At 37.5% G+C, this 25,740-nt stretch overlaps 1 protein-coding gene across 6 annotated transcripts in view; it reads right to left on the bottom strand.

The window, feature by feature from the left end:
• Nucleotides 1–25,740, bottom strand: part of map7b (microtubule-associated protein 7b) — a 37,763-nt gene that overhangs the window by 11,421 nt on the left and 602 nt on the right. For 2 of the 6 annotated variants that reach the window (XM_051879686.1, XM_051879690.1), the window contains exons 1-5: nt 20,177–20,555; nt 7,416–7,538; nt 7,238–7,312; nt 2,653–2,816; nt 2,045–2,159 (exon numbers count right to left, since the gene is read on the bottom strand). In XM_051879686.1, the coding sequence (XP_051735646.1) occupies nt 2,045–2,159; nt 2,653–2,816; nt 7,238–7,312; nt 7,416–7,538; nt 20,177–20,294 (595 nt within the window). In that variant the 5' untranslated portion in view covers nt 20,295–20,555. Of the gene's footprint in view, nt 1–2,044; nt 2,160–2,652; nt 2,817–7,237; nt 7,313–7,415; nt 7,539–20,176; nt 20,559–25,740 lie in introns of those variants that run through there. The other 4 variants (XM_051879685.1, XM_051879689.1, XM_051879687.1 and 1 more) reach the window with 4 other exon arrangements.

Raw genomic sequence — 25,740 nt, 5'->3', positions numbered from 1 at the left:
TGTACTAATGGATGACGGCACCATTATCTGCTTAATGCTCACAATCTGTCTTCCATCTGCGTGTCCCAGGATGGACAGACACAATGATGACTTTAAAACTAACAGGACATCTGTGATGTCTTTAAACACCTTTAAAAGGATCTAACATCACCTATATCGAAATTACCCAATTTTAAATGGGGTATATAATGAAAAATAAGATGTTTCTGGCTTAAATAGACTTAAAAAGACTTTGGACACACCTGAAATGTTACTCACAAAAAGTGATCTAAAGGCTTAAGCTTTAATACTTGAAGTTAGTTTTGTAGACAAAATCTTAAATGTGTAAAAGCTAAAAAGATAAAGTAAAAATTTAAGAGTAATGTTGGTGCAAAAAAAGTGGACTATATAGGGAAAAAAAATGTCCCCTCTAAAACAGAAACTACAAAATGTCTACAAGTCATCTAACATACTACTGTTAAGCAGCTTGTTCATGTTTCTGGGTCCATGCTTACTGCTTACGGGAAAGAAAACTAATCATTTATAGCTGATGCTACAAGCTCTAGCTAATGCTGCTAGTTGGCTCCTCTACACTGACGGTCATATTCACATTTAGAGCAAAACTGCTGCTGACGCGTCAAGCTGAAAACACCATGATAGTGCTCCAGCCCAGCTAGATCCAATGGAAAGAGAGCAGAATCATCAAAACCTGAGAGAGAGAGAGAGAGAGAGAGAGAGAGAGAGAGAGAGAGAGAGAAGCAGTGAAAGGAAGAGAGAAGAAGTGAGATACAGAACAGTACAGAGAGAGAGAGAGTGAGAAAGATATTGATGAAGCAGAAAATAAAGGAAACAAAGGGAGTGTGCGGTGACCTTATGGCTCTGAGTCAGCAAATGTAAGCAGAGAATAAAGAAGTGTGCCGTACTGAATACATAAACATATTCAATTCATATTTAAACAGTAATATTAGGACTTTAAATCCTGAGAACCAGGCTAAAAGTGAGCTTGTATTACGGATGCACAATTAATCGAATTACTGGAACTGAAATCGCAATTCAAAAGAGAAGCTTTATAGGCTGCCTGCAGTTTTCCACCAAAATAAAAGCTTAATGTTTATTGTTTGAAAATTTAAGTCCCCCTGTGGTGAAAATCAATTTTTTAATGTTGTATGTATGTCTATGTGGTGTTTTTAATGTGCTTTAAGACAAACCATGTTCAGATTCATCAGTCAACACCATTTCTGAGTATTTTCTCTTTAAAACTGCAGTGATCTAAAGACAGTCTCAAAAACGCGGTTTGAAATCGCTGGTGTTTCTGACATCACAAACTACCTTGTAACCAATCACATCAACGAGTGGATCTCTGAGCTGGTGTGAGTGAGTGGAGGTGGGGCTAATTAGCATATTCATAGAACCGCGTATACTAAATGAGGTAAGGGTGTAGAGTTACATTCAAGCTATTTTAAGGAATGAAGAAAAAGAATTTTTTTTCAAGGACAAAACGTTTAAATATGCCATTTTGGTGATCAAAGATGAGTTTTAAGGGATAAAATTATTGACTAAAGGGGGATTATTGACTAAAATTAAGACAGCCATAAATATTAGTAATTGTAATTTACAGTTTTTTTTTAAATAAAATACTCTGTTTTTTATTTTTTTCGGTGAAATATTATAATATATTTTGTTTATTTTTATTAAGTATTAATTAACTGTATTATTATTATTATTATTATTATTATACATCATATATACATGATAAGACATGATATATGCATTATGGGCCAAATTGTGCAGCCCTCTGAACAAGCAAAGCAAACTTGAAGCTTTAAAAAAAAAAAAAAAAAGCATTTTAAATTGAAATCTCAATAGTGATTTTTACTCAGGAACATTTTTACTCGTTTCATTGTCATCCAGACAAAAGTCAGAAAGAACAATCACTTGAAGATGTTAGCAACCCTCTGCACTTCAGGCTGCATCAGTTGAGGTGTCCTGAGGATGTGTAGTTTTTCCAGAATCTCTTTATACAGTATTATCACATGAATCACTCTGTGCACGTGTTTGTGTTTACCGCTGTTGTGAGAGGTGCTAGCAGAAAGCGTTCCTCCCCAGCTCCAGCGGTTCGACTTCGGCCTGGCTCTCTGACTCCTCTCCATGGTCCTCCTGATAACAGCCTCATACCGCGCCTGAACACACACACACACACACACACACACACACGAGGACATTTTCTTTCCAGAGAGCATTTTATTGGACAAACACATCCTTTTTATTTTGTTTTTCAAGAATTTATCCTGCAGTCTATATTAATGTGATCTTTTTACAAGATGGTTTGCCTTTATTATTTCCTTTGGTATTTCAATAATAAGAAATGGGTCTCTTTATACTTTCACAGTGATGACAACCATTATTAACATAATCTTAACAATAACATAAAAATGCTATTTAAAAAAAAAAAAAAAAAGTTCAGGTTATTTTTTATTTCAGCTTAGATACTGTAAGAAGGCCTTCAAATATAGTCATGGGCAAATGGGGGCTTGGAGTCTTGGAGACAAAATTGTTGTAATGTGCTTTAATAATGACCGATGAGAAATATAAAGATAAATAATAAAATGTAAACATACAGGGAGTGAATATATACAAACAACTGCCGTGAAGGGTTTTTCCTGGGGTCCTCACCTTCTCCTCCTCCAGTTTCTGCCGTCGTTTCTCCTCCACAGCAGCTCGTCTCCTCTCCTCCTTCACTCGCTGCTCCTCCAGCCTCTTCTTGCGCTCCTCCAGCTGTCTCTCATGAAACTGTCGGGCTCTCTCCTCTCTCTCCAACCACTTGGAGCCCCGTGCAGCTGCACACACAATCAATTCCCTTAGTCAAGTCAATTTTTGCTGGCCCTATAACATAACTCCATGGCAGCTATAAATTCAGAAAGACTTTTGCTGGAAAATGTTTGCACTCAATGATTTTTTTATAATTTCAACCCTAACACAACTTTTCCGCACTTAAGGAGGTCTGGAAATCACAATTTTTAACATTTCCATGACTAGTGGAGCACTGAAGGAAGGAAAGAGGATACATAATATTATTCCTAAATAGTCCAGCTGGTATCTAGATGTGGGAATGTCCACCAAATATGTTCCGTTCCTGGATGAGGATGCCAAAATGAAAGAGGGGTCCCTAATAATCAAAGTTCAGCCAGTCATAATTCAGCGCAGATTTGCAAAGAGGCTGTTACTGAAGAACAGGTCAGCACAACTATATTGTACCCAACAACCTGTAATTGAATTGTTACTAATTTCACAGAGATTAACAGATTATAATAAGTCTTTAAAGAGATAGTTCACCCAAAAATGAGAAATCATCATTTACTCATATCGCTCCAAACTAGGCTTGCTGTGGTAGTCAGCGTTAATGGTGTTACACAGTGTTCAGCCATACACTGATTATATGACACCAGGAAAGACGACGGCTGACAGACATCGAGATGTTGATTGACAATCTTTTTTTTTTTCTGATTAGGTAATAATAACATAACGAAGTTGTTCCTTATCACAATACAAATTCAAAACAGTTCAAATGAACACAATTTAAACAGTAAAGATTTTATTGTGCAAAAAACTAGATGTTTTACACAAACTAAACCACTGATATTCAAATGGCGGGTTTCCATCTGGACCACAAGACATAACGGTAGCACCATTTCTAGTTGAAGTGAGCAGCGTGTCAAAACAGTGGTGCGGATCACACCACAAGCACTCAGCATTGTTTGTGGTAATGATAATTCAGCGCTATATCCTCTAGTAGTTTTATATAAAGCCAAATGCGCTTCATTCAAACCCCTTTCAGCTCCTTGCACGTTCTCTCTTTCTCCATACGTGCACCACATTAACGGTGCGTGTCCACTGGTGCAGAGCAGAGCGAGCGTTTTTAATTCATTCCAATGGAAGTTGAGCTTAACGCTCAAATGCGAATGTGATTCTTCATGCCCGATGTCATCGTCCATCACAAAGTTTCACTGCAGACATCGTCTGATGCCAATTTGGTTGACATCTCCCAACCCTATTACTTGCCTACTGCTGTCATTTTGGGGGTTTTTTTTCATAGAAATAAAAACCATTTAGTTCAGTTGGACAACAGACGTTACAATTATAACTGAAAGCATCTGTTCTGCTCTATATAGCACGAGCTGCAGAGTCGCAGCAGAGTGCAGCAGGAATCAGATTTCACTTACCACATGACAACAGTAAGGTGCGATGACTGACAAGACAATGGTGGAGGATTTGGTGCGCAACAGATCCATTATTAAGCATCTTGTAAAATGCGTGGTCCCTATAAGCATAGACGTACACGCGATTGTGAATTAGAAAAATCGAGCCCGCATTCAAAAGCGTTTTCAATACCCCGCATAGAGATAGCGGCCCCCTGACACCCGCAAATTACAGGCCTATACACAGACTGAAAAACGACATTCAAAAATTCAAAATAGCCCCCTCCCCCGTGTTATCGGTAATACCGATGTTGTCGCAAGTTATATATACCGTAAGTTATATATATATATATATATATATATGAAATTTTCCTCACAGTCACATCCCTACTCCAAACCCATAAAACTTCAAAAGACAAATTAAGATATTTTTTATGTTTTTTAATATTTGTAATGTCCCTCCATTAAAAGTCTGGGTAACCAAAAAGTTCATAAAAGGCACTGAAAAATTAATCCATATGAATCGATTTAATTCATGTCTTGTGAAGGGATACGACCTCTTTATATGATGAACAGATTTAATTTAGTCATATATACACACATACAGAGAGTGCATCACATACAGGGCTTGACACTTACTTTTTTCCCAAGGAGCACATGTACTAGTTGAAAAATGTATGATTATAATTAAAATTTTTAAGGGCGCAATGAAAATTTATCAAATAGGCCTAATGTGTTTCTCCTTAATAAAGGGATACAATAAGACATTTGAGAGGTTTTGTGAAATAAAATTTCATAAAACTGATCTTTTTAGACTTTTTAAGGACCCGCAGGGACTTTTGCACACATGCTTCTAAACACATTTACAGTTCACACACATCTATATTTAATCACAAATGCAAATGAAACTCCACATGCTAGAACAAACTTCATTGGTTTTCGTGCATCACGCTTGCACGTTTGAGCTTTCATGTTCACTATATGTGATGTGCTCTATGTATGTGTATCAGTGTAAATAAAAGCCTAAATTAACTTGAATCATATGGTTTAATTTAAAGATGCTTTTAAGACCTTTTTAGTTCTTTTAAGTTTTGGTTACCTGGACTTTCAATGGAGGGACAGAAATTTATAATTTGTGTTTCAAAGATTAACCAAAGTCTTATGGGTTTGGAATGACAAGATGGTGAGAAAATGATGACAGAATTTTCATTTTTGGGTGAAAAAAAAAAAAAAAAAAAAAAAAATTTAATGCTAAAGCTATGAGAGGAGGTAGAAAAGAACAAATAATAAGAAAGGCAGATGTTAATAGTCAAAATTGTGGATTATCAATTTAATTTGCAACTAAGCACTTCAGTGATCTAACGAGAGCAAAATTAATCCGCCAATCTCTCTCTGGCCTCTCTGTCTTGGCCTCTAACCCCTTACATAAAACTGGGTGTCCTGGTAACCACCTCGCAGAGAGTTTACATAACAACTGCACCTCGCCACAGCAACCTGCCCCTTCAAGTTAGTCATGCAGCCACTAACAGAAGAGCAAAATGTGTAAAAAAGGCAAGATCAGGAAAAAGTGTAAGAAATGTACCCCTGGGCTTTACATGTTGAAGAAGGTTTAATTTGACAAATTCACATGATTGACATTCCAACAACTCACAGGAATAACTACATCTACAGTAACTTTGGTTTTACACTAAACTGTTCATCCATTATGACTCTCATTAGGACTGAGTGAGTCTCTGCTCAAAGGTCAGTTCTACAGTATCTGTGTGTTTGCATAGTGAAGCAACTCTTAACACCACAAAATCAAAACTGACCCCATGTACATATCACTAACTGCCCGTTCTTAAGATGCCTTCAAGTCAAGTCTGCAAATGTAAGACCTCTGTGAATGACATTTCAGTCATATCTGGGAGTGTGTCAAATAAAGAATATGTAACAAAAGCTAATAGATATTATTCATAAGTTTTAGCAATGATTTTGTTTTTTACACTTTGTGTACTGGGGATGAAGACTAGCCATGAAGCTTGATATAAAACACTACTCATTTGTATTATTTATGAGGTATGAAGCTTGTTTCCACCACTGAATAAAAAATGAAAAAAAAAAGGTAATTGTGACTTTTTATCTCACAAGTCTGACTTTTTTTCTTTTGCGTGTTATATAGTGCGAGATATAAAGTCAGAATTGTGAGATAAAGTCAGAATTGCGCGTTATAAACTCAATTGTGAGTTATAGTCAGAATTGCAAGTTATAAAGTCAGAATTGAGAGTTTATATCTCACGATTGACTTTCTCAGAATTGTGAGATTATATCTCGCAATTCTGACTATAACACGCAATTGCAAAACACTACTCATTTATATTATTTATGAGGTATGAAGCTTGTTTCTGCCACCGAATAAAAACATTAAAAAAGGTAATTGTGACTTTTTATCTCACAAGTCTGACTTTTTTTCCTTTTGCTTGTTATATAGTGCAAGATATAAAGTCAGAATTGTGAGATATAAACTCACAATTCTTGCTTTTTTTCTTTTGCATGTTATAAAGTCAGAATTGCGAGATATAAAGTTATAATTGTGATATAAACTTCCAATTTTGAGAAAAAAAGTCAGATTTGCAAGATTATAAACTCACAATTGTAAGAAAAAAAGTCAGAATTGTGAGATAAAAAGTCGCAATTACCTTTTTTATTTTTTATTTAGCGGCGGAAACAAGCTTCCATAATGAGGTGACAGTCTTGCATTACTAAACTACATTTCCCATAATTCTCTGATGCAGCACAAGAATGTTAAAAAATACAAACATCAATTAGACACCAAACATGCATCCTTTGTCCTTCGTTTTGTTGTAGTACCATTAAGCAATACTTGTCTTTGTTAGTCAAAAAATTTATAATATCTAAGCATAACATCCAAAAGCCAATCATATGATAAAAAGTCCCATTTAGCTAATTTTTACACTGAATATACTGCTTTATTCTGAAATGTGTCACATTATGGAAGTTAAATGTGTTGCAAAGGCACTCGGACATTCTCTTTAATAACAATGTATGTGTGTTTGTCATACCATTCTGCTTCTCCAGCTCCTCCCTCCGTTCACGGGCGAGTCTCTGCCTTTCATCGATCTTCTGCATGAGAGGCTCTGCAAACACAAGCACACAAATGCTGGATGAGCTCTGGCAGTAAAGCTGGAGATGTTTGCACATATATACAACTAATAGTAGTGCACATGCTGTGTGTCTGACCTGGTCTGGTAACGATGTGTATCTCTGTAGGGCTGGGAACGGTGTAGGTGTACTGTCCAGAGGCAGACGAGTCCGGTCGACTCCATGACGACTTCTCATCTGCTCTGAGAAGGTAGTCAGAGCCTGAATGACACAGATATAGACAAAGGTCAATGATCAACGCTTCAAAAACGTTGTAAATAGACATCAATGACGCTCTTCACCGAGCGCTTGCACAGATACACACAGGAGTGTTTGAAAGCAGGCAAAAGGCGGGAGCGTTTGAAAGCAGCCGTCTATCAGCGGACCGGGCCGCTGATAGACGGCTGCTTTCAAATGCTCCCGCTTTCAAAACGCTTTCACATTAAAACGCTCCCCTGCGTTGATCATTGTAGCCAATCACAGACATATCTGATGAGTGTGTGAACACAATGGCCAATCAGAGGTGTTTACAAATCCGTTCAACAGCACTCAAAGCATCACATTTTTAAAATTTCAGTGCCGACTTGGTATCGAAGTTGGTACTGTTGACAACACTAGAGAGAGAACCAATATTTAAACAGGTGTAAATCAACACATACCAGTCTCATATTGTACATAAAATGTCATTTTTATTTGATATTCACAATACATAGTGTTAAAGATGTTTCAAAAGGCTAATTTGTGTTCTCATGTTGATTGACTTAAGGACCTGAGATCTTTCCCCCTCACACCCTCTTTTAGGAAGTGACTATAAGAAGGTTTATGACCTGACAGATCTCAGCCTGGGCGTTAAACAATTACTTGGAAACAGATGCCAAATAGGCTTATGAATCCATGGGTAAACATATAAAATATATGGCTTGAGAAGGTTTAACCATCCACAGAGAGAAAGTGTATTTGTAGTGCTACTCTAATCAGGCCTGCAAGCATCCTGTGATCAGTGACAGATACTGAAGCAAACAGCACACGTCAGAATCAGCAGTCGGGTTAAACTGTTATTGATTCCTGCACTAAAACCAATCAGTCTCCTGCTGTGTGCGTCATCTCACACACCAATCACCAATAGTTATGTTTCCTTGTTATGCATCATGCTTTTTTTAATCCAAACTTATAATACAGAAATTGCAGACCCAATGTCCCTCAATTAACTTGAGGTTAGGCGTCTTGTTTCAGTATAATATCCCAAATAATGCAGCTGCAAATGAGGCACAACAAAGCCATTTCTGCAGCAATCGTGAGATTCAACCACGTCATTAGACTGCTGTAAGGGAAGATTCAATGGCACAAAAGGAAAAGGAAAATTATTGCCATCCTACACATGACATCACCCACATGCTAGCATGTATTAGGGCTCCCACAAATACTGATCTTTAAAGAGTGCTACCCATAATTCCACTGTGGGGGAGGAGGGGATAAACAAGCTTTGGGCAGATGGTGCGTCTAGACGAGGAGAATGGATAAAGGACAAAACAATCACAACAAGCAAAGACAAAAGTCACTGCATTTTAGCAAAAGTCATTGACCACTCATGCCAAAAACAAAACATCCTATTCTACATAATGCACTAGGGCCCTATGATTTCCACGATGCAGAAAACAAATGGAATTGCAGAATCCGATCACAAAAATTGAATTTACCTTAGAATGCGGAATGTCACAGAATTTGACAAATTTTGGATGGATAAACAGGGCTCCAGACTGACCAAAATGGTGGCATATGCGACCATTTTTTGAGAACACGCATGTTACAATTTGACATGGTCGCATTTGTGTTCACACACTCAATCGGTGTCTGCCTACCTGCACTTACTTGCATTAGAGAATTGCTTGAATGGGGGGTTCATTATTATTGCTAATAAAAAACACAACAACAAAACACAATGACAAATTTGCTTAAAGAGGCACTTTTACATTTCGATTTGAAACCAAATCTTCCGCCATCGTCTTGTCAGTCAGCTCCTCACTCTAGTAATAAATAAAATCTGACTCCTGCTGCTGATCTGTACTGCAACTCTTGTTCGGCTCATGCTGCATTGAGCAGACAGTTCAGTTTTTAAGTAAAGTGTCTGTTGTCTAACTGAACTGAAGGATTTTTGTTAATTAAAAAAAAAATAAAAAATAAAAAATAAATAAATCAAAACGATGGTGGGGGCGGTGCCGCTGTGGGCAAATGATGTAACCAGTGTTGCAGCTGAACACCACAGGTTGATTTGATTTTAATCAAACATTAAAAAACACGTTTGTTTGTTTTTTTATATATAGTTTTTGATCGTTTTTTTTTTTTATGGTTTTCATTTGATAGTTAAAAGATTAAAACATTTTGCCAACATGAGGTCTCATGTCACTGTCAGTCTTTTTACATCAGTGCAAATTAATTTGCAACTAGGGTATGCATATTAAGACAACTATTCATCAGCATGCATTGATTAATCCCATGTTGTGCATCTTTATTACTACTTTAATAGTACACTTATCAATTCATGTAATTAATTCGAGTGTATTTGGGTTTATAACGGGTCTGATTCTCACCTTCTTGATGAACAGGAATTGTAGTTTGCGAGTAAAGCTGCAAATTCCTCCATTAACGTCAGCTGCCTTCGTAATAATCCTCTGATATGTGCTATTGAAAATCGCTGTGCGGCATAAATTATAAATAGCCTATATATTAGGCAGTATCTTAACGAAAGTGCATTTCTTCCTGTTTTCTTCCATTCAAAAAGTTGCATCGTATATGACGTAAGCGTGCTTCGGCCTGGAACGTTAAGTGCAGTGTGAGTGCAGGCCAGCAGGGGAGTGGGGAGGGGGGACAGTCGCGCTCGGGCTTGGTTCAAGGCAACCGTGCCTAGTGTGAGTACACCCTTATATACCACGTAAAATCCCAGTTACTTCAACGATGTGCTAAATTGAACAAGACACTTTTGGAAAACATACACCCTCTTCCAAAACCAAGTGATCTACCTAGAGAGACAGCATTTTAACATCATAGGCACACTCCTGATGAAAAGAACGTTCCCAGAGCGTTCCAAATCAGTGTCTGTTAGGATGCTTCCTACACAGGAACAGAGCTATTGTGATATTATTCAATCTATTTCTGTGTGTGATCCCTGAGGATATGGAACCGAAACGGCCGTCACTTGCTCTAGATTCCAGGACAATGTTGCTCCTGATTTATCCCAGGCCAAACTCCATCTGACCCAATTTACCCGCTTACCAAAAACACAGGATATCACCTTTCTGAGACAAACAATGGGCAAGGTCTCAAATGAGGGCAATTGCTGGAATTATTATATCCCAGAAAAAGAGACGTTGATGAAATTCTTCACTGTTTCATATTTCAGTCAGCCAGAATAACCTCAGTTTCTACCAGCCCTGAACACACACACACACACACACTTCAATACTACAGTAATACAATCTAATCCAAAGTTGTAAGTTCTCTCCTGAGACTTATTAAAATGAAGAATACATGTTTATAAATCCCTAAGAGAATGTAATGCCTGAAAATGAGTCTGTGTGTGTCAAGCTGTGGGTCATTACATGACGGTGAGGGAGAGCCAGTGGCGCTTAACCCAGAAATTACCTTGGAGAGAATCACAAGCCCAAAAAATTATACGGATACTTCATGCTCCAACAGACTGTGCTACTTGCTATGCAAATTTGTACGCAACTCATAAAACTGCAAAAGACAACCCTAAACATATATGCTACATCAAATGGTTTGGTTTTTGTTAAATGTCTCTAATGGAAGCGATCATCCGATATATGCACCATCTAAACAAACCTCAGGCTATTGTGGCGGTGAGACTTTAACATGACACCTGTGGGGCGTGTTTGTGTGAACACCTGATTTTGCCTTCGTGCAGCTCACTAATAAAGGCTTTCCATTTGACCCATAGCATTTACTCAAATGCCCAAGGGGTGCAAAAACAATCAAATCTCAGAACAAAGTCAATGTTAGCTAGTCTGTACTTTCTATTGAGATGACAAAAGATAGATCTATTTACAGAGTTACAATACCATCAAATCTTTCCTCTTGAGATTCGACACAAAATGCATAAACTGAGCCTCTTCTAGCAGGTTTTGGACACTTTTTCTTTTTGCATTTTCTCTCCATTCCTGCACAGAACATAAAATGGTACCAGCTCATGAACCTTTGGTCTGAGGCCCATGCCTGATTAGCTTACTAATCTGTGTCCTGAATGCCGGGCTGAACAGGCTGGTTAAGTATGTAGTGACGGAAGAACAGAATAAACAGGAAGTGTACACAGACACCAACCACCTACAGCGGAAAACAGCATTAATAAAATCATCATCTTAAAGAATTAGTTCACTTCAGAATTAAAATTTCCAGAAACTAAAATTTACTCACCCCCATGTCATCCAAGATGTTTATGTGTTTCTTTCTTCAGTTGAAAAGAAATTATGGTTTTTGAGGAAAACATTCCAGGATTTTTCTCCATATAGTGGACTTCAACAGGGACCAACGGATTGAAGGTCCAAATTACATTTTCAGTGCAGCTTCTTTACACGATCCCAGACGAGGAATAAGGGTCTTATCTAGTGAAACGATCGGTCATTTTCTGAAAAAAATAAAAATGTATATACTTTTTAACCACAAATGCTCATCTTGCGCTAGCTCTGTGATGCGCCACCCATGACGTAATCACATTGGAAAGGTCACGCAGGACGTAGGCGGAATGATTTTTTTAATTTAAAAAACTTTTTTTTAGAAAATGACAGATCGTTTCACTAGATAAGACCCTTTTTCCTCATCTGAGATCATATAGAGTGATTTGAAGCTGCACTGAAACTGCAATTTGAACCTTCAATCCATTGAACCCTGTTGAAGTCTACTATATGGAGAAAAATCCTAGAATGTTTTCCTCAAAAACCGTAATTTCTTTTCGACTGAAGAAAGAAAGACAAACATCTTGGATGACATGGGGGTGAGCAAATTATCAGGAAATTTTAATTCTGAAGTGAACTAATCCTTTAAGGTAGTTACACAAACTTTGTTTAAACAATTAAACAATTGTTTAGCCAACAAACACACAATGCTAATGATGAAAAGGGCTCAAGATATGATGGCATACTGGCTTTTAGGGGTGGTATATTTACATACCGTAATATAAACAATATAGCAAAATCTCTAATGATAGACACTGTATATATATCGTCAAACCGCAGAGATACAGGCACTGTTTAGCTAAGTCAAAGTCCAAGAAGTGTTGTTAGTGCACACTGACTCGATACCAACGTAACAGCTAAATTTTTCACATAGAAAAAAGAAAGAAAGAAATCCTAGTGTGCCTAAGTGAGCATGTAGATTACTATGTAGAAGGAGGATTTAAGGAAACATTCTCTCTTCGGGCTCTCTGATAATCAAATGAGAACAAACAGATATGCAAAGTTGCAAACTAAAACACAAACACAGAAACACATGCGGTGTGACACTCCAGCAGTAGTCTTATTTTCTACTCCCATCAATGTTGTCCATCTTGGCTCTGCTGTGAACGGTTTCCATGCCAGTGTGTGCAGTGAAGCAGAACTGCTGGAGTCAGAGTGAAGCTGAGGTCCAAAGACAAAACATCAGATAAATACTATGTAAATCAGGAGCCTGCTTTTGTTGCACAAGATAATATATGGAAGTGAGGAAGAGAAAGAATACCTGTTATAACCAAATGCTTGTTTATCTTACTAGACAGTTTTGTATATGCTGCAAAATGACATGCACTACATCCCAATTTGTACACAATCCATCCGAAATAATAGAGATTAGGATTAATGCGTCACAAATAACAGTATGCTGAAAGTAGCATTGCAAAGGAATATGGTGTCGAGGAGAGTCTCCCAGTTTCCCAGGTGTCAGACGATACAACTGGGCAAAGGTCAGAGTTGAGACTAGTGTCGCTGACCTTAAGTTCACTTGTTTGTGAGCAGATACACTGTGAAATCAAATGCGATCACTAACATGTCCCCACAACCTTCTAGACAGCACATATTTAATTTGGGTAAATGACAAACGTCTTCATGTGGCACAATCACATCTACAAACACAATCCAGAATTGCTTGATTAACATGAGCAACCAACTCAACTAAACAGTTAAACTACACTCTCAGTCGTTTACACTCATTTTTATGAGAAACATACCACTAAATAACTAAAATATGCATATTCTAAGTGAAAAGCATTATAGAAATGTTTCTCAGAAATTCTATTAAGTAAAAAAAAAAAAAACATTTAAAAGAATAATTTTCACAATTACAAATAATAGGCAATTATTTATTTTATTTATTGGTTTATTTGAATAGGGAAAATACAGAAAACATGATTCCAGCCAAAAACTGAAAAATATGCCTTGCACATAGATAGTATAGCATATGCTAATTTGCATCTCAGGTCCCTAGAAAGGGAAAAAAAGAAGAAAAAAAAAAACAAAACAACAACAACAACAACAACAAAAAACAGCCTTGCTTACCCTAGGTTAAAACTTGTAACTAGATGTAATTAGTTAAACATATTACAACATAACATATTGTTTTACGGATAATTTAATTTTGGAAACGTGCATGCTTACTATTTGTCCACATATAATATAAATGGGTCTGTATGCATAAATATTAGCCCAGCCTTTATATTTTAGGAAGGGTTTCCCTTGCAAATTTGGGGGATCTTGGCATTAAAAAGCTTTAAAACCCCTGCTCTAGGAAACAGTGAACTGCACATCACTGACAGCTCTTACCTTGAATTTCACTCATAGTTTTGGAGAATTCAGGAAAACCTCATTCAAAACTCGTCTACATTGCCAAGGAAGCAATCCTAATCCAATACATCAGACCCAACTTCACGCATACACAAAGTCCAAAGGACGTGACATCCATCACAGCCTGATGATAATGTGTGTGCTGATTAACGGACAGATAGAAGAGAGGAATATGTGATGGAGACATGGATGAGAAAAAAAACTGGACTTTCACCCCACCCCTTCAATCTGAGACTGATCGAGAGGAGACAGTAGATCCCCCTCTTTGAGCGTGTAAATGTGAGATTATAAATCACAATTGTGTGTGATTGCTGTGTGTGCAGCACAGAAAAAATGCAAGATTAAAGAGAGAGAGAGAGAGGGAGAGAGAGAGAGATCAGCGATTAGTGTGCAATTCTCCACATGGCACCAGGATACACGTGTGTGTGTGTGTGTGTGTGTGTGTGTGTGTGTGTGTGTGTGTGTGCGTGTGCGTGTGTACTGGAGCGGGAAGGCTCAGAGATCTGAGCAGCTTAGGCTAATGCTAAGCTTACAGAGAGAGGAAGAGAGAGGAGAGGAGCCTTACCCCCAACCAACCAGTACAAGACAACTCAGAAAGAACACAATTTAAAGGGTTAGCTAACCCAAAAATGAACATTATCCCATGATTTACTCAACCTCAAGCCATCCTAGGTGTATATTACTACCTTCTTTCAAACGAACACAGTCAGAGATATATTTAAAAATATCCTGGTTCTTCCAAGCTTTATGATGGCAGTTAATGGGGGGCGAGATTTTGAAGCAAAAAAAAAAAAAATGCATCCATCCATCCATCATAAAAATAATCCATGCGACTCCAGTGGGTTAATAAAGGCCTTCTGAAGCTAAGCGATGGGTTTTTGTAAGAAAAATATCCATATTTAAAACTTTATTAACTATAATAACTAGCTTCCGTACACATCGATTTGCAGCGGAAGAGTGACCTCTGACCCAACATATATGACGTAATGACGCATGTGGAAGTGCAGAGGATAGAGTAAAACAAAACACCGGTCATGAATTATAAGTCTAAAACAAGAATTTTTAAAGAGACATGTTGGAGGATTTCAATATAAGAGAAGAGGAGCTTGAGTTTGTTGCCCAGTCCTATTTGTCTGAACCGCGAGAGGCATCTAAGCTTACGCTAAACCTACATCCTACATCGCTTCAGGGGTTACTCTTGTGGTGTAAGTCGACTTGCACAGTATACGTACAGTCGTCCGCCGGAAGCTAGTTATTTGAACTTATAAAGTTTTAAATATGGATATTTTTCTTACAAAAACGCATAACTTCACTTCATAAGGCCTTTATTAACCCCCTGGAGCCGTATGGATTATTTTTATAATGGATGGATGAATTTTTTTTGGGCTTCAAAATCGCACCCCCCCATTCACAACCATTATAAAGCTTGGAAGAGCCAGGATATTTTTAAATATATCTCTGATTGTGTTTGTCTGAAAGAAGACAGTCATACATGCCTAGGATGGCTTGAGGGTGAGTAAATCATGGGATAATTTTCATTTTTGGGTGAACTATCCCTTTAACACTATATGTTATTCCAGGGCGTGTATGACAACATCAGCAGAATTTTATGCCACCAAATATTCAGGGCTCTCAGTTGACTCATCAAAAAAAATGTGAAAAATGGCAGAAACAAGTCAATTTGAGTCTGAATTTTCACATGGGGACCAATAAAATAGACCTACCTATTTGTCTGTAACATTTGACTCTTAAATTTAACACCTTTTCCTTGGAATGCAGTTTTTCTCCCAGCAAGTGATCGATGACCAGCTTAGACACATTTAGTGCACTGTCTAGATTTACTGCCCTTCCTCCCCTGCCAAACAACAGGGTGCTAGTTTATCCAGTGAGCACTTTGGGAACTGAACAAGAAAGAAATAGTAGCATACTAACACAGAGTAACAGCACAGAATAAGTCTAACATTCAGTATTTGGGGTTGACAACCACAAGCGTGATTCTCAAAACGTCCTTTTCATTCAGGAGTGTCCTTTTTTAATTATTGAAAAACTAGGGCTGCATGTTTTTTTTATTTGTTTTATTTTATGAATTTACTATACATTTTACTAGTTTACTAGGTTTAAATATTTGTAAAAAATTATGAGTAAAAATATGCTTTTAAACATCCTTATCCAGTAAATCACAAATAACTGGAAAACTTGTTGCCTTTGGAGACAAAAGGGTTGAGAACCACTGGTTTAGAGCAACAGTAACCGAGGTTGTTCATGGCATTAGCTTCAGTCAGACAGCAGTGTGTGAGTTCTGAGGGATTTTTGACCCAGCTGAGCCACACTGTACAGTCTTGTGACCCAAATCTGAGCATGTGAAAAGTCAAAGCGGGAGTCATATCTCACAGGTTGAAGAGCTAACATACACATGCACTTGTGTTTGCTTTACATTTTAATATGAGGTGGTTTAGGCTAATTGTCATTAGAAAGCTTACACAAAAGTGATTTTGTTGTTTCAGATCTAGAAATGTAAATATTGAATACCGGCATTAATCTACATGCCTAATTCATATATACAGCTTTTAGTCTCACAGCATCCACCTTTATGTGAAGCCTTCCAGTCAGCTAACAAGAGCTGCACTGCTGTTTATATTCCACCTACCGGTGGTCATGTGACCCACCCACAGCCTAGGACATCCTGTCCAACTTGACAGTCATCTGCCACTGCCGTAGCGACAATGGGTGGGGCAAAACAGTCACACCCAACAAAAGAAGAGAGCAAAAATCTTTCCTGCTCAGTCGAAGTGGTGCTGAAACACTAGAAACTCAAGATGGATAAATGTGTTTTCCGCCTCTTCAGTGTAATAGATATGATGCTGACGCTCACCATAGACTGACATCATTTTCTGTATTCTGTATTCACAAAACTGACAATGATACTCATGTATGTGCACAGATACTAAATTAGCTTACGAGGATACTCAAAAAAAAAAAATACTGAAACAACCTGATTTGCCAGTCAAATTAACTAATTACCTAACCTACAATTAACTAACTAAACATTTAAAAATTTAGCACTTTTGTATTTTAGGTCATAGTCTAAGCATGAGTGGTTCAGAACACAGGGTGTCTCAAATAGAGGTCGATCGATTGATCGGTTTTGCTAATTAATTGGCACAAATTATGTTTGCTGTCAAGGCTGAGAGGACGCTAACATTAGTAGTACCTCAAATGGTTAAAACAGTGTGAGCAAATCCGACCCCATTTGTTTAATGTCACGATTGTTACCATCTGTTTGCATAAGTTTATATCAGCTGGTCATTTTTATGCATTCGTTTGCAAGCAGTGTTGCATAATTTAAAGCTAGCGATGTGAGAAAGCAAATTGATATGTTCATGCAGCCGACAGAAACACATCACAAATGCATCCGATTTCAGTTCTTTTTTTTTATCGTTACTGTAACACATATTTTGATATTTTGATTAGATAATCATCAAGTGTTCTAAAATAGAAGCAAATGATGTGTGAGAGTATACATACAACATAGATATATGTCTGATTTCAATGCTATGGCCTTTGTGTAGATATTTAAAGATGGCCATCTTCAAGCATGACTGTTTGGATTTATGTGAAATGGTAACACTTTACAATAAGGCCCTGTTTCCAACTGGTATTAAGATGCATTTTGGTTGATCCGTTTACTAGTGGACGAGGCTAATGCAGGTGCAAACGGGGTGTAAAACATTTTGAGCTTGTCCACGTTCGACCACTTCCAGAGGTAGTTGAAAAAGCATTCAACTGGATTGCTTTCATAGTGGAAACGCTCATGTGTTTGAACAGCCAAAAAAGGCCGCCTTCTCTCCACCTGATTAACTACTGCGTAAACATTATGGGAAGTGCACTAGAAAGACGGGATTTAAACTTTGTCGGCTGAAGACCCAAGTTTGGTTTGAAGATGAAAAACATACCAAGCACAATGATCTCTCACCATTACTGATTTCTTCACAGCATTCGTCAGAAACGAAAACGAAAGCTGATGTTCTCCGTATGTTTTTTCGTCATCTTTGTGTGCGTTCATATGTAAATTGCGCAAGTTATTTTGTCCATTAGATCGAAAGATCTGAAAGAAAAAAAAACCTCTGTTTATCCGCCCATAGACCCTCCCCTCGAAGAAATCAGGACAGAAGCGGTTAAAAGTGGACAAAAGAGACGGATTAAGGGTACGTTTACACAACAATGATATACTAAAAACAAAAAAGTTTTTGCTTTGTACAGATGACAACGTTACCAAAACTATCCCCGTACACACGGATCCATGACTAAAAAAGCTGTATTACACATGCCAGACAAGTAGTTGCCAATGGAAACAGGGCCTAAGGGTCCATCTGTAACATTAACTAAGGTTAATAAATGCTGTATAAGTATTGTTCAATGTTAGATCAACATTTACTAATGCATTTTTTTTATTTTAAAGGTGTATCTGTTAACATTAGTTATTGCACTATGAACTAACATGAATTATCAAAGTATAATTAATATATTAATATTTAGATTTATATATTTATACTTTTAATACAGTACATCTTCATGGTTCAGCACTGTTTTTTTATTTTTGTAATAAAGTTCAGCATTAGTTTACTTGGGGTATTTTGTTTGTTTTCATTCAGGACCCATTTTAAAAACTATCGGTTGGTTAATCGGTTATCGGCCAGCGCGGTTCAACCTAGTTACCGTTATCGGTAAAATCCACTATCGGTCAACTTCTAGTCTCAAAACCTTGTGAGCTGCCTAACTACATTGCCTTTTTAAGCTTCAAGGGTTAGTTCACCCAAAAATGAAATTTCTGTCATTAATTACTCACCCTTGTGTCATTCCAAACCTGTCAGACCTTTGTTCAACACAAATTAAGATATTTTTGATGAAATCTGAAGGTTTCTGATCTCCTATAGAAAGCAACTTAAGTACCACATTCAAGGTCAAGAAAGGTAGTAAATAAAATAGTCAACGTGACTACAGTGGTTCAACCTTAATGTTATGAAGCGACGAGAATACTTTGTGCGTAAAAACAAAAATAACGACTTTATTCAACAATTTCTTCTCTTCCCTGTCAGTCTCCCACGCGGTTTACGTTGTATAGACACAGTGCAGCGCTTCCGTGTTTACATTCGAACGCGGGCTCAGTAACATTTAGGTTGAACCACTGTAGCCACGTTGGCTATTTTAACAATGTCTTTACTACTTTTCTGGACCTTCAATGTGGTAATTACGTTGCTTTCTATAGGGAATCAGAAACCTCTCAGATTTCATCAAAAATACCTTAATTTGTGTTCTGAAGATGAACGAAGGTCTTACAGGTTTAGAATGACATGAGGGGGAGTAATTGATGACAGAAATTTCATTTTTGGGTGAACTATCCCTTTCACATCTATGATGTCCAAAACCGCTGTCTAGGCTGGTAAGTTGAGCCATAGACTAAAAAACTGCCAATGCAGACAGAAACAAACCTAAAAGAAACTATCTGAAGGCGTTAGCAACTGAGTATTAAGGCCACACTTTCGTTACGCACACGAATCAGGGCTCTAAATGAGGTTGTCCTGAATTCTCACGAGATTTTTCGATTATATGCGCTTTGGTTTTCATCAAGACTAAAATTTATATGATTGTACAAGGGAAAATATATATTTTAGATGACGTAACTGGACACTGTTTCAAGTTGTTTTAAATTTAAGAGATATATTCAATGAAGTCTCTCAAAATAAAATTAACAAAAGTACTAATTATATATAATATCTTATAATAACAAGTTCAATTAAGTATAATAAAATATAATAAATATTCACACATCTTTAACCCTGCACTGCTCTGCAGTTTTCTGATCCTACCAACCAGTTCAAAGCCAAAAACACAACTTTTAACAACAACTAAAACAACAACAAAAGCTGATATCAAAATATGCAAGCAAACCCTCTTAATAGGCCAAGTATTAGCTTAGCACCCCTGAGAGACTTACATCAGCTTTTTTAATCTTTCCTATCCTGACCTCCCACGTACCTCCTCCTTTCCTGCGTCTCTTGCGACTGCGCTGTCCCTCCTCTTCCTCAGCGATGGTGGAGAGAGACGGGATAGCCGACCTGCAGGCCCCCCTCCTCATCCTGAGGGGGGCCGGCATTCTCCCCTCTTCTCCTCTGTCTCTCTCTCTCAGTACCCAGTGCTGCTAACAGCTAACACCCCACACATCTCCTCTGAATGCTCTCAGATGATACGGCATGCAGTAGGAAGAGTGACAGACACAGCAAGAGCTGCAAGATGCGGAAAGACAGATTGAAAGGAAAGAGAAAGATGAGCCAAAACTCCTTCCAGTCCACCTCCCAGCTTACTGACGCTCCTGTAATCCACAGAAACGGCCAGCTCTCTTCCTCCTTAAGCCTGAGAGACACGGCTGCTCTAGTTGCTGATGCTGCCACTGTCTCTCTAAGGTCTGCCTCTCTCTTTCTCTCTCTCTCTCTCTCTCTCTCTCTCTCTCTCTCTCAGGCCCTTATAGAGAAAGTACCACAGACTGACAAATGCACTGAAACACTGCCTCACACACACACACGGTCCTCTGTTTCCTACTGAAATATTCAGTATGAAGACCAGCAAGGTGAGCCAGCAGATTAATGGACACCATGACAGCTACGGCACACAGAATAGTGGGATAAAATGGCCTGGAAAGAGATTTATAGCCCATCCTACAATGTAAAGCACACACACACACACACAAAATCTTAAATTCACTTGTTCTCACTGCCTTAAGCAGTCACTTGCAACATTGGCAAAATTTTGCTAGCAAAAAGCTCCATTGTATGACGCACAGCTCACAAAGAAGTCACTTTTAAAACAAGCACCTTTCTGATGATCATCCCCAGTCTGTGTATTTGTTTGAGAGCATATGAAAGCTAGCGTTGAATTGTCTGAGGCAAGGCTGTAACCATGTTTCGAACCACTGGGTGTGTTGGGTAATTTTTTTATTAAAAGGAATTAAATAATTAAAAGATTAAAAGGGACTTAAGGGAATAACGAAAAAGAAACAAGAAGGTCTACTGTACAATCTAAAAAAATGTTGGGTTAAAAACAACCCAAGTTGGGTTGAAATGGACAAACCCAGCGGTTGGGTTAAATGCTTGCCCAACGTGCTGGACAGTTTTATTTAACTCAACTATTGTTTAAAAATTACTATATGGCTGGCTTAAAATGAACCTAAAATAGGTTGGAAATTAAAAATCAGACACATAATTACTAAAGGCAACAATAATAATCAAAAGGTTAACCTTTAAGCAATTTAATAAATGTTTATTGTTTAATTATTATTCATTAAACTTATTAATAAATTAAATAATTAATTTCCAACATACTTTGGGTTCATTTTAAGCAAGCAGTACAGTAATTTTTAACAATAGTTGGGTTAAATACAACTGCCCAGCACGTTGGGCAAACATTTAACCTAACCACTGGGTTAAAACAACCCAATTACTGGGTTTGTCCATTTTCAACCCAACTTGAGTTGTTTTTAACCAGCATTTTTTAGAGTGTAGTTAAGTAATAAATTTAAACTATTTACAAATATATATATTTTTTTAAATATTCACTGTTATTTTTATGTCTAACATGTCAAAAACGCAAAATGTTTCTTGTCTTGTCACATTCAGTTATAGATTACATTAATCATATCATATTAATCAAACAATAGCATGTTTTCTATTCAAAAATCGCAAAATTTCGTAAAAATCTCGAGTAGTTTGCATCACTGGATATTACGGTCGGTCGCTGAATATTTCAATCATAAAACAGTTGTCAAATATTAAATGTTTAGCTACTTACTCACCACATACTCTTTTACTGGTAAAACGAAAGCATTGCATTGGAATTCGCACTCGTCTTCTGTGAACGGTAAGCCCCGCCTTCTTTGATTTGATTGGCCAGCTCAGTCATTCTGACAGTGATGAGCGCTGTTAGACCGCTGAGACAGAACAGTCTATAAATGTAACTTTTAAAACTTTTTTTTGTCCTCCTAACAACAAACAGAGCTGTGCATGGAGTACAGCAGAGCAGCATTAATAATATCAAATATTGGGGGGGACAATTTGGCCATTTCTAATTTTGTCCCCCTCCATGTCTATGGTTGTTACGGCCTTGGTCTGAGGTGGGACGACTGTCTTAAGGTGCGGTCACATTTACCGTTGTTCGCTCTCAAATACACAGACTAGGGATAACCAACGGAAAGCTGATTGTTTTGAAAATGACTTCTTTGTGCTTCTTACAATGGACCTTTTTGCCAGCAAAATTTTGCCAATATGCCACTATTGTGACCCCACCTTTAGCAGTGAGAAGAAGTGTGCTTTACATTGTAGTTTAAACACTAGACGCGGCTCACATATGCTCTCAAACAAATAAATAGACTAGGGATGGGTCGGGATGATCGCCTAGTCATCCAACAGTGTTTGAACATCAAAAGAGCTGCGAGTTTGCTCAAATTGAATGTGATGAGTCAAAAGGATTGGGTACGACAACATCCTTCCATTGTGTTGTATTTGCTGGCTGCATGCAAAACCAAACAGTCTGATTCACAAACAAATGGCAAACAAGCCAGTTCTTTAAATGAATTGGAAAAGTTGTGTTTCGAATCAGTCTAAAGAAATGCTAAATCCATTAGAGAAGTCCCACTCTTTACTACCAGTGGATAAGAGTATGTGTGTTTATGAATGAGCAACAGCTGATAAGTCAGTTTACAGCCAACAGGTGAATGACACGTAAAGATCAACCTACGACCTACTACAAACTGAAAGCATCATATATGACTTTCACACACAAACACAAAACTGCTATGCAGTACTGAAATACAGTAATCAATCAGTGCACATTTGACTAAAACCACTAATAACTTCCTAATGTTTGCAACTTTAAATCCTTATTCTACTTTAACCCCCTATACCACCAATATAAATAAGGCTTTTGTTTATACAGTAAATCCTACACGCAATTATTCCCACATATTCTGTTAAGCAACTCGTGTGTTACTAATATGTGGTATTTAACATACCTACCTTTATAAGAGACACTTAACATGCACTGTAGCACTAATCTTCAATGCATGTTGCACAAATAAGCCAATACCAAATAAAATTATGTGTACTGAATCCATAAAACTGCATAAGCAAACAGATTCTTGTAATGATTACCATCCAGCTTTACTGGCAAACATTAAATGCAGTATTCAAATACTGAAATTGACATTATCAAGGTCCGTTTTTTTCCCCCGCATCCATTCTGAGCCACTTCCAAATGTGGTTTTAAAGAGGACATATTATGCCCCTTTTCACAAGATGTAATATAAGTCTCCCCAGAATGTGTCTGAAGTTTCAGCTCAAAATACACCACAGATCATTTATTATAGCCTGTCTAATTTGCAAAAACACGCCGTTTTTATGTGTGTCCCTTTAAATGCAAATGAGCTGCTGCTCCCGGCCCCCTTTCCAGAAGAGGGCGGAGCTTTAACAGCTCACACTTCGGTTGCTCAACAACAACAAAGCTGGAGAATCTCACGCAGCCAAAATGAGGATTGTCAGTAACGGTGTTCAGCCTTACATTGTTCAAACCGGAGTCGACACTGATGGAGAGACTCAGGAAGAAGTTACAACTTTTAGAATGAAACTAGATGTTTCTGAATGGTTAGTGGATACATTTCCAGCGAACAACAACTCTTCCTCTTCTCAAAAGCAGCCCAACATGGCTTAAATAGTGTTCTGTGCTCATCTGTGCAGCCAACGACAGAACAGTTAAAACTTTTGCCGTGGCGTTAGAACTGATTGTCGCTTGCGAAAACAAAATGGTGGCGCCGTGAGTGGAAACGTGCAGATTAAGCGGAGGTAATATTATAATAAGATCCCCTTCCTACATCACAAGGGGAGTGAAATCTCATGCTTGCAGAGAAAGGCTTGCCAAAACAAAGTTACTGAGTTGTCCTTTTTCACGTTTTCTGGGTTGGTAGATGCACCGGGGACCTGATTATTCGGGACACTCGGGAATAAAGAAAATGGTTTTTAACCTCTGCCTCGAGAATTTTATAAATAAAACAGCATTACATTATATGAATTACATTATACACTACATTATATTTCTCAGCAACGAGGTGATAACTTCGCTGTTTTTGTAATTTAAACTCATAGCTTCACTCGTGCTCTCTCTTTTGTTAATTCATTCAAATATAATCTTACCACGCTATTTTACTTCTGAATTATAGATCTAACGAACCATAAATCTGCTGGTCTATAAACGTTCAGTCAGATTTTGCACTGCAAATATCCATGACAGCTTTTAACTTATCCATGCTGGCAAATAATCATACCACCTGACGTGAATTACATAAATAATTTTAATAGCACGGCCGAGGGTCAACCATGTCACACAGTAAAGCGATCACCAACAGAATCGATTAATGTAAACGCAGATATCAGATACCAGTCATGTGACTCGTGTTTAAAGAGAATGGAAACATAGGCAGGACAAAAAAAATATATAAAAAAAATCAGAGATGGTCAAAAGACCTAAATGCAGCCTATTTGAACTGCGTGATAATTTCAGATTAGATATGTTATGCATTTATACTCACGTGCCATTTTAAACACTCTGAAAAGGTCTGATTCATTTAGATGCTAACTCATTCAAATATTCTGAGAGAGGAAGATACAATTAGCATAGCTACAATGAAGCGGTCATCAGAGCTCCTCACAGAAAAGGATGCAGCATCATTTACACCTCACGTTTCGGTCATATTACAAAAACGATTGCTTTGCTCTGTTCACAACATTTACTAGAAACTGCAAAAATGAAACTGCAAATTGTATAGTTAATGCTTACATTGATAAGCAAGACAAAAGCTGATGTTGATAATCTGAAAATAATTAAATATCTTTAGATTTAGCACATCAATCTATCTATCTATAACCAGAAAACAAAACACACTATTATGCACCTACAGTACTCTATCTGTGTGTCTTATTTTTCTTGATTCATAATAGGGAAGGAGGCACAGGAATCTGATCTTTGCCCCTCAAGCCCTAAGACAGACTGACTTACACTTTAACCAGTAACACTGTTGCTGTCTGTGCCTACAATCCACTGAAAAAAAAAAACTATAGGGAGAGTTTGGAACCACAAAGGAAAAATAATATCTGTTAAATGACTTAATTGGATAAGGTTCATCTAAAAATAGACAAATATCTGCCGGACCAATATATCAGTCTGACTTTAATCATCACAGTCTAATATGGTTTACTGACTTAATGCAGACACAAAACTAGTCAGAAACAAACCATGTCATATCATACCAGTCGTAAAATTATCATATTTGTACTTTCCTTTTCTAACAAGTTTTTCAAGCAATTTCTCAAATTGCCAAAGTCTTGGCTCATTTCTATTTTCAAAAAGTGATATGGGTTGGACCAAACATTTTTAGTCACGAGGATTAAGACAAATAAGACAATTTGATAGTGGATAATAAGAGGGGTATGAAGATGACGCGGGCGGGGTAACCTACACTTACAGACAATGTGATTTACTCACCTAAATACTTATTAACA

The sequence above is a fragment of the Ctenopharyngodon idella genome, chromosome 22 (genome assembly GCF_019924925.1).
Source record: "Ctenopharyngodon idella isolate HZGC_01 chromosome 22, HZGC01, whole genome shotgun sequence".
In the NCBI taxonomy this organism is placed as follows: Eukaryota; Metazoa; Chordata; class Actinopteri; order Cypriniformes; family Xenocyprididae; genus Ctenopharyngodon; species Ctenopharyngodon idella.
The sequence above is the reverse complement of the archived record's forward strand: the minus strand, read 5'-3'. Positions and strand labels throughout refer to the sequence as shown.